The sequence below is a fragment of the Lipomyces japonicus genome (genome assembly GCF_038497905.1).
Source record: "Lipomyces japonicus strain CBS 7319 unplaced genomic scaffold V1514scaffold_17, whole genome shotgun sequence".
Lineage (NCBI taxonomy): Eukaryota > Fungi > Ascomycota > Lipomycetes > Lipomycetales > Lipomycetaceae > Lipomyces > Lipomyces japonicus.
In genome coordinates, this window is record NW_027117829.1 from 105,798 (window position 1) to 122,549 (window position 16,752).

A 16,752-nucleotide genomic window follows, 5' to 3' on the forward strand; every position below is an offset into this window, starting at 1 on the left:
AAGTATATTACAATCCTTTCCTATGATATAGACCTAAATAGTTTAACAATCCATCCAAATGTCTCCATTTAATATGACTTACAGAGCAACTTGGCCATGGATCGCCCATATTTGAAAGTTTAGATTCTGATTTGATATTCAGTAAGGCAGTACAGCCAATCTAAAAAAAAAATCTGTTAGCTTCATAACACCCTATCATGGATTAATTGCTCACAGTTACTTCGGCAGGCCCATAAAAATAATGCAAAGTTTGTTCATCGGCCCATTCATCTAATACTTGTTGATTTAAAGATTCACCAGTTAATATTAAAGCTTTTATGTCTTTGCATTTGACCTTTTGGACATTTGCCGCAACAGAGGATGCTAAGTATGTATGTGTAATCTTAGCTTTATGAATGAATTCCTCTAAATCTGAAAGTAATAATTCCTTATTTGCACCAACAACTGTCATCCCATTTGCCCAGCTAAAGTGCGTTTCAAATTGTAACGCATCAACAGAACAGCTGGCAAATTGTAAAAACCTATCATTAACTGATCCCTTTACAAGAACTTGTAACGATTTAATTGCATCCACTATGTTTCGATGTGTGATGCAAATACCTTTGGTTCTTACAGTTGTGTCAGAAGTATAGGAAACGTAAGCTAATTGACTAGAAGTTAATTTCGGTAAATAACTGAGTGCATCGGCCTGATCATTAGAAGTTATACATGCAGCATTAACTATGAAAGTTTTAATTTCATCTGCAATTAAATGGTCTGTAGTTTCTGTAACCAATACAGATTTTGCTTGGCAGTTAGAAAGTATAAAGTTTATCTGTGGAATTGAAGCTTCGTCATCGATTAATACATAGCCGTATCCTGCCTTCAAAACGGCGAGCATGCTAATATATTGTTCTACTGAACGTCCAAGTAGCAAAGGTATAATGCCATTTGAGACCCTTACCTGTTTTAAAATCTGCTTTGCCAAACTGGTAGAAAGATTATTCAGCTCTCTGTAAGTATATTCGTGCTTCTTATTATAACTCTCAAAAAACTCCAGTGCAATCATGTTTGGAAATTTTGCAACGGAATCTTCGAAAAAATCTTGTAGCATTGTTTGATTGTCTGCTAATAGCTCTGGACGCACACTGATTGCACTTAACAAATCATCAATTTTCGAGCCAAAGAAATTTGTCATGTTGGGTTGTAGAATCATGTTACTAAGAATTCTATCAAGCTGGTTGACCAATAATACGGTGGCCTCCATACTAATAAGAGTATTATTTGTTGCCATATTCCATTTCAAAGAAACTCCATCATACTCAAACTCAACAGCAACATTATACTATAATTATTAATTTGATTAGTATTCGAAAAGCATGTGTGCTAGATTCATTACCTCGACCGACGATAATCCAGAAACTGATCGCCATATACTTGTGTCGGACTTTCGCAATTTTTGATATATAAAAAGTGTATCGAATAACTTTTTCCCTTCAGACACTTCCCGAAAAATTGACGTAAGTTTTGTATACTGATGCGGCCTAACTTTTTGCATGTAGTCTTGCATGTTGCCTAAAACAGTCAAGAATGAACCACTAACGGCTACCAGTGTTGGTATTGTAACCATTGACGGAAACATCACCTCTTCATCTTTTTCAGACTCTCGTCCAGATAAAACAGTGCCAAATATTACTTCATCCACGCCCAAATAGTAAGCTAAAAGAATTGCCCAGCAAGTTTGACCAATAGATTGAAGCGTGATTCCATTTTTTCTAGCAAAAGTATTCAAATTTTCAACTAAATTCTTACTAACTTTTGACAAGTGATTTACTTTATTTTGTTGATTTGTTTGAGATTGAAGGGTACAATCTGGGAATCTTGTAAAATGCTTGCCAAAAAACAGTTCTCTCCAAAACGAGGCATAATTTGAATTCTCTGATTGCGTAGCTATTCTTAACAGCAACTCTTTAAAATTTGGTCTTTGCAACACAGGCATCCCTTGATATCGTAATAAAATCTGTAAATGTGGTTAAAACTAAGTTCATACACCAAAGACATTACATACATCATCAAGAAACAATCCAATTGAGTGGCCATCATATAAAGCGTGAGATATACTTAAAATTAATGCTTTTCGTTCCGTAGAATATACATGTGTAACATATATGGGCGGAGCTTTAAAAACATCAATTTTTGATGACAATAACTGAAAAAAATGCTGCATTGATTCATTCCAAGTAGATTCTTCAACAAACCTATTTTCCCACGGTAAAGCAAAATTTTCGTCAATATGAAAGCAAAATCTTGAAAAAAGGTTGGATTCAGAAGTAACTGGACTAAACAAAGCCCGAAATATTGGATTTGCCGCAACGGTGTCAACAAATGCTAACCTAAGGTTGTCAATATTAACATCGGGGTCAAGTTCCAAAACGTCCTATATATTTAGTAACAACTCAAATTATAACTAATTGTCTACTTGACTACTCACATGATTTATATATGACTCATTTTTTGAAGATATCGTTTCAGTAAGTATACCATCTTGGATTGGAGTGCAGCTATAAAAGGTTATATTTCCTTTGACTTCAATGCACAAATCATTTTGAATACTGAGTCTTTCTGTGGGTTTCCTTAAAATATAAGCAACAAGTTTTAAAACAGAAGGATTTTCCATTATACTGCCAACAGAAATGTCAATATCGATGTTCCTAAGCATTGATGATAATTTAATAGCATCAATGCTGTCTAAACCGTAGTGGAAAAACGATTTTGTATACTGGACTTCAGCTGCATAAATATTTGCTACTTTAGCAATGCAGCTCTTGACTTTCTGAATTAAATCCGAATTGTCTTCGAGAAACTTTTCGTTTATTTCCTCAACCGATACTTCATTAGGCACTTCTGAGTGCTTTTGCTTCATAACCTTGGGATTATGCATGTCCGGAAATTTAATTAAATTGGTAATGTTTTCCTCTAGTTGTTTCAAAAATAATTTAGCATCACTTTTGTCTAGATATGAATCTAAATATCCCAATGACAAGCAAACTTTAGCGCCATCAATAAAAACATCGAGAGATATAGGATACTATTTCTTAGTCAATGACTTGTAATGACTCAAATTCTATGCATAAACACTTACATCTGCCATATATTCACCGGGTCGAACATCGCTCCACAGATGAGACTCATAATTTGAAGACGATTTTTGTTGATACACAAATAAGGCATTAAACATATCGCAATTTAGCGGGGAATCTGTCCATTTCTGAATCAGTCGAAGAGGCGTGTGTTGATATGGCAATAAACTAGCTGAAAAATTTTGTAGATGGTTCACCAAATCTCTTAACGTATTAAAGTTATTTAAATTCACAATATTAGGGACTGTGTTAAAAATTGGACCAATTACTTGTTCCATTTCTTCGTCGGTGTTTCTGCCTGAAAAAACTATTCCATATTTCACGGCAGAACCATAAAATGCACCCAGAGTTATTACAAAGGCAGATTGAATGAGAACTTGTGGTGTACAGGCTAAAGAAATTGAAGCCTGCCGAATATTGGAAAACGTGGCATCTGAAACTACCTGTATCAGTTCAGAATTCTGTGACCCTCCGTCAAATGATCTAGATTCCTCGATACTTGAAAACTGGGATAACCAGAACTTTCGGGCTTCATTTTCTGGAACAGATCTGATCCGGTAGACAGCACTTATAAAAGATGGTCTTTCAGGTACTTCAGCATCAAAATAATAATTGGTAACTAAATGTTGAGTTAGTTTGCCGTCGCATGTTATAAAAGAGTCCTTACCGTCATTCTGCATCATTTCAAAAGACTGAGCGTCATACAACCCATGAAATATTCCCAAAAAAAGCATTCTTGTATTGCCGCTTTTAATTAAAACAAAAACCAAGGGAGGTCTTGACAGTTGCACGTTTTCCCAATGATGAATTAAAAATTCTGACAAAAACTTTTCAATATCTTGAGGGACGGCTATCGAAACTTCTATCCAATATGGAGACCAACCTGCTAAGATTACTTGAAGAATACCACTTTCAGTTTCAAGAAAACACGCTCTCAATGATTCATTAGCTGCTATTAACTTGAACCAGCTCTTTTTGAGACGATTAGAATCCACTTCTTCGTATAATGAAAAATAAAATTTTTGAAAGTACGTAAATTTATCCCCAGACCGTAACGCCCTGGATACCATTCCTTCCTGTAGAGGCGTACAGGGAAATATACATTGAATATCAGACAAACTAATGTCCAATTCTCTATATGCTTGATCATAATAATTAAGGAACTGCGGAATATTTTCCGAAATTACAGATTTTTGACTAGGATTGTCAAAGTCGAGAGCTTTTGCTAAAGCAGATATTGAAGGATCTAGAAAATATTAATTTCTGCGTGCTTTTTATCAACATAAAATGCACCTACTCTGTAAAACAATCGAAAGACTTGCGTATGGGTAAAATTTTTTCAACTTTTTAACCAGTGGCACAGCTGAAATTGAATCAAATCCTAACTCAAAGACAGTAGTATTTCGAGAAAGACTTTCAATACGGGGATTTAATATTAATAGTGATGATATTAAATCTCGAATTCTCAGTTCAGCACCACTCCAACTAATATTCGTTTCCTGTACTTCAGAATAAGATGCAAGACTTTGCAATGGCTCGCTTTGGTAAAGGTCCACCAATGTTTTAATGTCAACTTTATTGTTAACATTAAGAGGGGTTCTGTAGATGGGTAAAATGTAGGTGGGTACCATATATAAAGGCAATTTAGTCTTGCAAAATTCAGTTATAGATAATATTAGCTGCCGTATGTGCTCCGTTGGCTTCATAAACCCTTCTGTACTGTCATCAGTATTTATCACAAACATGCTTACAAGCTGATCTTTCTGATGACTAGAATGTTGAATCACTAGCGTAGTTACGTCACGAACACTTTCGTCTGCTAGCTTTATTGTCTCATTTATTTCGCCAATCTCCAGTCTTTGACCACGCAATTTAATCTGCGTATCCTTTCTGCCACAAAATTCAAATGAGTCATCAGCAAGAAGCCTAACCAGATCTCCAGTACGATAGATTCTGTTCAGTGTTAGCGTACCAAGCATAGTATGTTATATCTTAACAAACCTTTCTTTTAAAACATCATTGAACGAAAAAGAGATTGCGTTTAGATCTTCTCTATTAATGTAGCCTCTTCCTACAAGAGAACCTGAAACACAAAGTTCGCCAATTGCGCCTCGAGCAACTGGTATATCGGTTCCCGGATAGAGTACTGCTGATCCCACATTAGAAAATTGCTGACCAATATTAGATGGCTTAATATTTTTTGGAGCGCGACGTCTCATGGTACAACCGATAGTTACCTCAGTTGGTCCATAGCTATACAGCTTATTAGAATTAAAGAAAAATAATAAAGAAAACCATGTTAACTTTACGCATTAAAAACCACGCCTTTGTCGCCCCATGCATCAAGTACTTCACGTTTAAGAAGATCTCCACCTGTAATAAACAATCCTCTGCAGAGAGATGGCACTTCCTCTGGCACCATCAAAGCCGCAAGAGATGGAGTTAGATCTATATGTGTAATTTCAAGTTTTCTAATCAAAGCTGGCAAATCTATTACAACGTTATTAAAAATTCGTTACTTTAATCAATCGGAAAAAAATAGCCACACCTGTGAGAATAAGATCCCTAGGAGCTGATACCACAGAAATTCCCACGGACCAACTCCAGAACTGCTCAAGTATGCTGACATCAAAGTGAAAAGAAGCAAATTGAAGAAACTTAGACGTTAGATTCCAAGTATCCTTAAACTGATCTTGAAATGCAAGCATTGCTTGTACGGCATTCTGATGCGTGATCATACATCCTTTTGGATTTCCTGTAGATCCAGAGGTATAAAGACAGTAACACAAATTTGAAGGATTTAAAGTAAAACCAAGAATCGGAAAACACACTGAAGAATTCAATATTTCGGACGACAAAACATCAATAACATGAATTTCTTCAAAGCCAGTGCCAAACATTGAAATTATTGGACCATGCGTAAGAACGCATTTAACATTAGCGTCATGGCAAATATACTTTTTTCTGTCAATCGGAGCTGACGAATCAATAGCAACAAACGAAGCTCCTGATTTTAAAATACCGATTAATGAAAATGTAGCCTCCGGTGATTTTTCAAAACAAGTAGCAACTTTATCATCCGCTTTAATATCAATTAATTTTAAAAAGTTTGCAATTCTGTTAGACTCCTCATCCAATTGATTATAAGTCCATACTTTAGATTCATAATAGTTGTTTTCTAATTTTGTGACATATTCCAATGCTATATCTTGAGGGTGAGTTTGAGCTTTCCGTTGTACAAACTCATGAAGAAAGTTAATTTCCGTAGGTATCAAATCAATAGCCGAAGGTATAACGGACGCCAACGGTATAGGTAAGCTCTCATGAATAACCGTATCTGCTGAAAATTCAAGTGAGTTTGATAACCAATAATCAAATTGGCTAACTAATATCTTTGCCTGATTTTCGGGCATAGTTGATCTTCGGTAATTTAAACTAATTTTGAGGCGGTTATTGTCCACTGGCTCCAATTCTAAAGCGCAGGAAAATTCCGTTGCTCCATAATCATATATTTTATTCCAGTGCATAAAACGATTTGTGTCACCTCCTATATTCTGGAACAAAAATGCCGTATCAAAAAGAACATTTTCAATTCCGCTCTCTTTTAGTGATTTGCGAGCTGAATACTGATGTTCTAAAGCTAAAGTGCTTGTAACGCTAATATTTCGTAATAACTCTTCATTTGTTCCTTTCACTGCAACTTTTATGGGTAATGTCGTCAAACAGGGAAATAGCGTGGAATCAGATTTTTCAATACCAATCTTGCCCGATAAAACTAACTAATTAGATACTATACGCATGTCAATAAATAGAACAAAACTTACCAAGTCCAAATGTGACCTCGGCTTCCGCGGAATAGGCAGACAAAACCTTTGACCATGCTGCAATCCCAGCGGTTTGAATCGTAATACCGAGATCTGAAGCTAAACTCTGTAGTTCACTGTGTGATGTCGTGGATATAGTCGAAATATGCCCAGTGCCCTCATCTTGAGTCAAAAATGGGTTAAGGTTAGGCATTTTGGTAACAACTGAATCCTGAAGCATTTCTTTCCAAAACCGTTTGGAGATAGATGACGGCTGGGAGCGACAAAGAATATCATTTAGAATTTCTCCATATTCAGAGTCAAGCACCAATATTTGTTCATGATTTAATATTCTTGCAAAGTTATCAAAAATTAATCTTAGTGTGCTTGCATCAAATACAGCGTGAAGGCCTGTGAAAAGAAGGTGCTTTTGGCCATCAGAATTTCTGATAATTAGGTCAATAGAAATAGAGACGGAATAAAGCTTTGACAAAAGATTATTTGATAGTAATTTAAGCCTTGCTTGCAAATATTCTTCTATAGAGTCACTTTTAGACACGCGCCAGTATGGTTCCCCTATTTTATGCACGACCTGCGCATATGAATAACCAGCCTTACCATCAAGTTCAACAAAGCCTGTGCGCAAAATATCATACTTTTCAAAAATAGTTTTCCACGACTGATAAAGTTCCTCTTCATTAAACTGGTTTGGGACCTCGAACATGATGTGATTAAAATACCGCTTGCCATGGCTACTCTGAAATGCAGAAAGTATCGCTTCTTGAGTAGATGTGCAAGGGAACACGTGGGACACTTGGGATTCTTTTAGACCACATTCTTGTATAATTCTAGAGAAATTAGAAATTTCAAATTCTTTCACTAAATTTTTTTGAATATATTTTTTGCTTCCGGGGGATGTTAATAATGCGGATAATTTTTCGATGGTCAGGCACTATAACATCAGTATATATGCAAAATAACGTAAAAAAAGGTATTTCTCACTTTAACAATTTCCAGTGAAGAACAATTTAAATTCTTTTTTCTTAAATCTGAAGAAATTTGTGTGGCAGATACACTGTCTATTCCTAAATGATATATGGAAGATCTTAATCGAATTTGATCCGCTGGCACCCCAGAAACTAGCGAAAATGTATCTCTGATTACTAATTGAACAGAACTCCAGTTTTCGTTTACACTGTCCTGTTCTAAAGTTCTGTGATTTTTCAAGTGATATTCTTCATAAATATGCTTTAATACAGATTGCGACAACTTGCCCGATGTAGAAAGAGGCACTGATGAGATCAAAATAAACTCTGCTGGTATCATATATGAAGGAAGAACTGACTCGCATGCACTACGGCATTGAATTAAAAGCTCATTATAATTGTCATTGTTGATAAGATATGACTCAGTTGAGTTACTTTCTGACAAGCAAGCAACGAATGAAGACAGAACCGGTATATCAGAACCAACGATAGCTGTACACACACCTTTAAAAAATGAAGATCCAGAAAGGGCATCACTAATGATATTGTTGATTTCTTGAAGCTCAATTCTTAAACCATGCAACTTCACCTGATCATCTATACGTCCAATAAAATCAACGGTCCCATCATTCAAAATCCTTGCGCGATCGCCCGTTCTATAAACAACTGTATCATACTTCTCCAAGTTTACAAACTTTTCGGCTGTTAAATCTGCGTTGTTAAAATATCCTCTAGAAACTTGATAGCCGCCGATACATAATTCTCCGACACACAATTTTGGTAACACCTCATTTGATCCTTCTCTCAAAATAAAGAAAGATGTTGTCGCAAATGGAACCCCGATATTTGAGCTTTTTCTAATTTTGATGGTCTTTGTGATAGTGCAACACATTGCAGTTTCTATCTTTGAGTTAGATCATTCATTACTAATTTCACCTGAAAAATAAAACTTACCAGTTGGTCCATAAGAGTTAATGCAAAATCCATCCCATTCATCTGAAAGCGTTTGAGGCAAAGGCTCCCCAATGCAATAAAGCGTTTCAATTAAAGGAATATCAGCTTTGTTAAGAGTCATAGCTACGCTCGGAGTCAAATCAAGCATGGTGATTCCAAACTCATTTATAACTTCAACTAAACTAGATATCATATGATGCTGGTCTGCAGAACACAAGGTAATACCACATGACCATGCAATAAAACAGTCGTATATAGACATATCAAAAGTAGGAGCAGCGTATTGCAAAAGCTTACTATTTTTGTGAAATGAAAGTAAATCTTTTGATGCAAGAATCGTTTGAACGGCTTGTCTAACTTCAACAGCCACTGCCTTAGGCTGACCTGTTGAACCAGATGTATAGATTCTATATGCTGTCGAAACTTCATCATGAACATATAAAACCTCACAAATATCTTCATCTATATAATCTGATAGGTCATTGTATATTTTGGATATATTCAAAACTGCAATATTCAAGTCATAATCTTGAATAAGTGACACCATTAACGATTCGGAGTCATCATTCACAAGAATCATATTTGCTTCAAGATCTTGTATCATAAACAATAACCTAGTTGTAGGTATATGCGGATCAATAGGGCAAAAGGCACAACCAGATTTTAATGTGGCCAGCATTCCAAAGTAGTATTCGGGTGACTTATCCATGCATAGCAGCACAGAACTTTCTATAGTGGCGTTATAAATTTGCTTAAGCTGACTTGCCAGTTGCTTGGAAATCCAATAAAGTTGTTGATAAGTCCATTTTTGTATTTGTCCATCTTTTTTCATAAATTCAAGTGCAATTTTGTTTGGACTTTTAATTGCATTAGCATCCAATCCATCATGTAAATACTTCATGCCTTTTAACTTTTGAGAATTTCCGGATATTGACAATGCATCGATATTAATCGAAGAAAAATCATGAAGCGCCGTTGATGGTTTGTGAACAATATCCAAAAACAGTGAATCATACAGTTTGAGCAGCTCTTGTGCTTGATTTTCATCAAGTAAACTCCTATCACAATTAAAATATGGCCCAAATATAGTATAAGAACTCACTTATCAAATGAATAGCAATAAGTTAGAGCGTTTTCTGACTGGCGGCCTCTAACTTCCAAAACAATAGGAATCTAAAAATTATAAGATTCAGTTTATAATTATTTCTTTGAACTTACATCAATATCGTCTCGCTCATTACAAAGCTTCCAAAGATCATTATCGTAACCGTTTTCGTTGCCTGTACCGTATTGAACAATAATCATAGTATCAAATAGTTTTCTCCCATGATTAGTCGTTTTAGTTGACCACTCATGAATGATTTTTTTTAGTGGCGTCCACGGAAAGCAAGATAGTTTTTGATTTATTTTGTCAATTTTTTCAAGAAGTTCACTATATGTTGATAGTTTTTCTAAATTGACCCTAACTGGGTGAGTATAAAATAACGGAGCAGCTACGTTTTCACCTCCGCTGAACACATCACGCCCGCTGGAAACTGACCCAAAGCAAACATCATCAACACCTAGAATAAGTGAAAGAAGACGTGCCCAAGCAATCTGGCTCGCTATCAACAAAGTATTACCATGATCAGCGAGAGATTTATTAATGCTAGCCAAGGTTGCCTTTGAAATACGTGCAACATGACAAGGAATTTCGAGATGCGTAGAGTCACTGGAAGGCACGATTGACATCTTCGGGAAAGGGTTTGCAGAAAATGAGTCAAATATCTCATTAAATGCAAAAACTCCTTCAGCGTTGTCAATTGATTCAATATATTCGAATGCAGCAACGTAGGACAACCGATGAACAACCAGTTCTTCATTGTATAGTCGATAAGCATCACAAAGCAAAAGCTCGAGAGCAACGTCATCAAAACTATCAAAATGTTAGACTTGAAAGACACGATTAACTACATACATACAGAGCATGATGTATAGAAACCAATAAATATTTCCCTAGATTTCCCGACAGAAGTGTCAATTGGTATGGAGGTCTGTGAATATCAATTGCAGGATTAAATCTTTCTAATAATTTATCTGTGGAATCAAAATCTTGATATTCCTCTTCATTCCAGTGAATTTCTTCGTTGCGCAATACAACCTGCCCAAATGACCGTTTCAGATTATTAACTCCGACTTCAATAAAGCACGTCCGAAGTACTTCTCTAGATTCAGACAAACGCTTCCAGCTTTTTTTTAGTCTCAGGCTGTCTATTTTATGAAGTTTCAGCAAAAATCTGTTTACATAAGACTTTTTAGATGCTAATAAGGATTCCTGCATGACTGAGCAAGGAATAATTGACTCAATGTCGAGTTCTGAAAGTCCTGACTGGCGTACATCAACCTCAATATCCTGACAAAACTGTTCAATTAGAGCTCTACCGCGCACCGGAACATCATATAGTTTTGGACTTTTGAGACAAGAAGCAATGTTTCTAATTGTGCGAGCTCGCATGATATCTGAAATTCCTATAGAAATTTCAAATTTATGAAGCTGACTTATAAATTTAATCACTGAAACCGAGTCCAACCCATATCTCATCAATGATGAATCCAATTTCAACAAATCCAGATTAACACGCGGGTTTGCTGCAACAAAAGCCTTTGCTATAAACAATTCTTCTGCACTTCCATTTTTAATCACCAGATCTTTAGCTGTGACAGCATTCACCATATTACCTACTGTTAACTTTAGAGATTCAACATCAACTTTACCATTTAAAGTTAAAGGAAACTCCGTCAACGATAAAATTTGGCTTGGAACCATATATGATGGAAGGTTCAATTCCATTGCTAAATATGCATTTGACACAGCTTCATTATGCTTCGCAATTTCGCGAACCAGTAAAATGGTCACCAAATTGTCATTTTGTACAATAGTAACCGCATCCTCTACTACTTCTGATGACATGGCGGTATGATTTATCTCTCCTAACTCTACTCGTTGCCCGCGAATTTTAATTTGATTATCCATTCGGCCCAAATATAATATGCTTCCATCAGAAAGCATACGAGCCCAATCCCCAGTTCTATAGACAATACCAAATGTATCCAGTCTCCTGAACTTATTTTCTGTGGCACGTGCGTCATTATGGTATCCTTTACTGACCTGATAACCACCAAAGGCAAGTTCGCCAATAGCCCCAATTGGTAAAATATGGTCAACTTGATGATCCAAAATAAAGCAAGAAGTATTACTCAATGCGTATCCAATATTATTTATTTCCAAGTCTGATGACATACCGACATACTTAGTGCAGATATTTGTCATTTCTGAAGGACCATAAGCGGCGACAAAAACTGCAGGTTTTCTTTCCCAAAACTTTATTGCTGGAAGTGTAAGTGGTTCACCAGCTAAAACAATAAATTCGACATTATTCATATGTTGTGATTCAAGCAAAGAAGAAACTGTCGGCGTCAAACTCAAATGCGTAATTTTATTTTCTAAAATAATCTTCGACAGTTTAGGTAGCAATATTGATTTTGATGAAGAAAATATTGTCATCTGATTAAACAAAGCATATATTATTTCAAACAAAGAAACGTCAAACCCGATCGAACAAAACTGTAGTATTTTTGCTTTTAAAGAAGGTTTTGGATAAGTTGCTGAAAGTTCAAGAATATTGTTAGCAACATTGTTATGCGATACAATGACCCCCTTTGGAATTCCAGTTGACCCTGAAGTAAAAATAATATATGCCGTATCTTCTGACTTAGCATGAGTATAAGCAAAGTTATTGCACTCGGTATCTGCTTTATATACGTCATTAATAAAGACTATCGACACATTTCCACTTATATCTTTGTCAGATATGCAATATTTTGCTTTGCATCCCTCCAATATGCTCACAATGCGAGAATCGGGAGCTTCAACGTCAATTGGTGCATAAACAGCACCGATAAGCCATATCGCAATAATAGCGACATAGAGGTTAATTGATTTTGTAAGGACAACTCCAACAATTTCCTGATAAGCGACTCCTTTGCTTTGCAAATATTGTGCAAGTTTGATAGCTTTTTCATATAGTTGATTGTACGATATGGTTTCAATTGCCCCTGATTCATTTAATATCTCAACCGCGGTTTTAGAAGAGTTGAATTTAATTAAATTAAGAATGTTAAACTTGGATATGTTAAGATCCTTCGGCACAATGTTAATTTGCGACAACATTTTCTCATTAAAAACATTATTAGAAATAACGCCTTTAAAAATGTCGTTCATGTTGTGCATGATTGACCATGACAGACTATCAAGCTGCTCCAAAATAATATTAGCATGAGCGGTGGATATTTTATCTGTGTTATATGTCAGTCTCGCCATAAATTGATTGCCAGTCACTATTTCTAGTAGTATATCGAACTAAATTTTGTTAACAGAGATCATATTCTAAAGCACAATAAAATACCTCCAGATTGTCTATCCAATCTACAATTTTAATATCTGCAATTTCAGCAATACTTAACTGCTGCTGCCATACAAAAAGAGATCCAAGTGGCTTTGAAATTTCTGAATTAATAAATTTAGATACATCTCGCAGGTTGGCATCAGCATGTTTCAAAATTAAATTCATATCTTTGCTTATTTTCTCAAGTAGCAAATATGTCCTATTCAAGTTAGTATTTTTTAAGAATGATACCTTTAGAGGGAGCGTAGAGATCATAGGTCCCAATGCCTTCTCTGCACCTATCCCAGCCAAATGAGTTCGACGTGAAATTACCGTGCCAAACAAGACATCAGTATTCTCGGTAGTATGATCTATTTTCTGCAACGTTCTGAGAATTTCAGCCCATCCTAATTGAAATATTGTTTGTGGTGAAATATGCGCTTTTCTGGAAGCCTGTAATAGCTCATCTGAAGATAATGAAAGAATTCTATCTGCTTTTGCTATGCCGTCATTTTGTAATAAAGCCCTTGGCTCTTTTAAAACAGGTATATCTTGAATTTCTGTTCCTTCTAAGTAATTATGCCAAAATTTTAAACTTTTTTCGCTTATATTGTCTGGCATTACGGACATTGCTTCCGAAAATTGCGATCTTGTTTGTAACTGACCACCTTTTAAAATAGTTGCCAAATCTTCTATCATCATATCAAAAGACCAACCATCATACAGTGCATGATGTATTTTGAGCGATATTAACCAATCCTCAACTAGATTTTGTTTTGTAATTGAAACAGCAATAGGTGGATAACTCAGGTCATTCATATTTATCGTATCAATATTTTCAACATTCGCGAGATATTTTGAGTCTTTATAAACCAATTGAACAATCGGGAACCTTTCATCTTCCGTAAACGCAAAGCCAGTACGTAAAATATCATTAAGATCCACTAACTTTTTAACAGCATTGAAAATTTCAAGTTGAGTGTAACTTCCAGTGACGGATATCATGACCTTATTAACATATAGTTTTGGATTTCTCCTGGTTTCTATTAACATTGATTTTTGTAACGAAGTGGCGGGATATATTGCTATGATCTCATTAAGTTCATCATCATAAAGAACATCATCAATTAAATTTGGAACCTCGGAAATGGTAGGTTGTGCAGAATCGACTGAACTTATCAGATCGGCAATTCCGCTTACTGAATCTGCATGTAAAATATCAGCAACCATAACATTGTGACCGGTTATCTTCTTGATTATGGCCGCAGCTCTCATTGCCAAAATTGAATCTAAGCCAATACTGCGAAGCGATGTCGTTGAGCCAGGAGATAAATTCAAAATTTTTTCAATCCCTTCAGCAATTTGTTTTTCGGCATCAGAACTATAAACTTGAACCTTGTTGAGTTCTTTGCCATGCAGCATTTTTGCTTCAATAAATTCTCGAATTTTTTTTCGATTAGTTTTGCCCGATGCAAGAAGTGGAATTTTTTCAATCTCAAATATCTCATGCGGAAACATAAATTTTGGCAAAGTGGACTCGCAATTTTTGAGCGCCACCTCACGGACTCCTTCTACTACAACAATGATATTTGAATTATGAACCAGTGCTACCGCAGACATTTCTGTTGCATGTTCTATCTCGCCTAGTTCAATCCTGCGACCTCTAACCTTCACTTGATCATCGGTTATTCGGCCGCAAAAAATAATTCTTCCATTTGGCAAAACCTTGGCCAAATCGCCAGTTCGATATATTGACCCATATATTGGATCATGTAAAAATACTGTAGAAGACAAATTTGTCCTATTCAAATACCCTTGAGCAACTTGAGCACCTCCAATAATTAGCTCACCAATAAATCCAGTTGGAACAGGATTGACTTTGGACTGTACATTGGGATCTGCGATTATTATCGTCGTTGTCGGCAATGGTACACCGATATCGCCTTCTAAAAATCCACATCTAGTGCCGTTAACTGCTGCAGTGCATTGAATAGCGGCTTCCGTTGGCCCATATGTATTATAGAGTATGTTTGCTTCACCAAACTCTTTAATAACACTTTTATTCAGTTTTTCACCAATAGTCATCATCAGTTTCAAGTTAGGAACTTCTTCTAATGCCAGAGTACTTGCAACTGTGGGGGTCAACTCTACAGCGTCAACGTTAAGTTTGCGCATGGTGCCTGCCAAATCTGAAAGAAGTAGCTGGCGATCCGCAGACACAAGCTTGACTCGTCTATACCAAGGTAAAAATATTTCTAAAACAGAAACATCAAAAGTAATAGAAGCAAAGTTAAGAAATCGTTCAAAGGTTGGCAAGAATGAATGCGCCAGTATAGCCTGGGTGGCATTCCTGTGCCGAACTAATACACCTTTTGGTTGACCAGTAGAACCGGACGTAAAACTTCTAATGTTAGCAAATCCATAAGCAAACTCTTGGAATCAATCTTACATGCAATATGCAATGTCATTGCCTGATACTTTAACATTGTCATAAGACTCATTGGCTTCCAAATTCGTATCAACAATGATTGCATTTATTGGTATACCATCTATAAGATGACATGTTTTTTTTGTTACCAGTACCGTGTCCGCATTAATATCTTCACAAATTAAGCGAATTCGACTTTTGGGTGTATCAAATGGAGCTATGGGGCAAAATGCACGCCCTGATCGCAATATTCCAATGACACTAAAGTACAGCTCTGGCGACTGAGGAATTAAAATAGGAATTATTGTTCCTTGGCAATTTTTCAAGCTGTAAGAAATATTTCCACTGATTCGGCCTAGATCTTCATATGTATATTTCCCAATGACACCGTTCTGGTTTAAAAACTCAAGTGCAATATTGGGACTATCTAACGGTACAAGATTATGCAAACATTTAGGGCCTTCAATATTTTTGCTTGGAAAATTAATAACGCTGTCGTTGTATAATCCTAGTTCTATTTTGTTGCCATTTATAATGTAGATAACGTATTGCAGTAAATAATCCGCATAACCGGCGGGCAGTATATTCTCACAAAAATGCAATTGTGTTAAAGTCAAATCGGTGTCAAAATTTAATATGGCTTGCGCTTTGCTTTCCCATTTTTCAATAATGTCACCAAACCATAAAATGGTTCCAGTGAAAGCTGCTGGTTCATCTGAATAAGGTTCACTAGTGACAGAATCCTCAGTGCAATTATAGCTAACAGAGAAAAATAAATAATTTTCGTAAACGTGAAATAAAACCTCCTCCTGATGTAAATATTTTGAAAGAACAAAGCCCCATGATCGAACTACTTTGTCAAAAGTGGCCTGAGCATTCAGGGCATATGTTGGAGTGGATCGCAAAACATTCGAGCTGCTTGGCAAGCTGCCAGGATACGTATGATACGCAGAAGATATTTCTGAGGAGGCACTGTAAGGTAAAATCATTTCAGAATTTTCGACGTGAACTGACAAAGAATGTGAGTGTTGCAGCTTC

The 16,752-nt window shown here is 36.0% G+C and overlaps 1 protein-coding gene across 1 annotated transcript; it reads right to left on the minus strand.

Annotated features, from left to right (window-relative positions):
- Nucleotides 1-7: 7 nt before the first annotated feature.
- V1514DRAFT_356642 (uncharacterized protein) lies at nucleotides 8-16,703 on the minus strand (the record flags this gene model as incomplete). The annotated part of the gene is made up of 19 exons (XM_066929647.1): nucleotides 8-160; nucleotides 215-1,324; nucleotides 1,379-1,999; nucleotides 2,048-2,416; nucleotides 2,471-3,067; nucleotides 3,122-3,738; nucleotides 3,787-4,365; nucleotides 4,417-5,072; nucleotides 5,121-5,372; nucleotides 5,429-5,609; nucleotides 5,668-6,894; nucleotides 6,944-7,874; nucleotides 7,925-8,808; nucleotides 8,863-9,920; nucleotides 9,965-10,035; nucleotides 10,081-10,777; nucleotides 10,824-13,261; nucleotides 13,308-15,687; nucleotides 15,736-16,703. The coding sequence occupies 19 exons, from the start codon at nucleotides 16,701-16,703 to the stop codon at nucleotides 8-10; spliced, it is 15,789 nt and encodes a 5,262-aa protein (XP_066783616.1).
- Nucleotides 16,704-16,752: the final 49 nt, after the last annotated feature.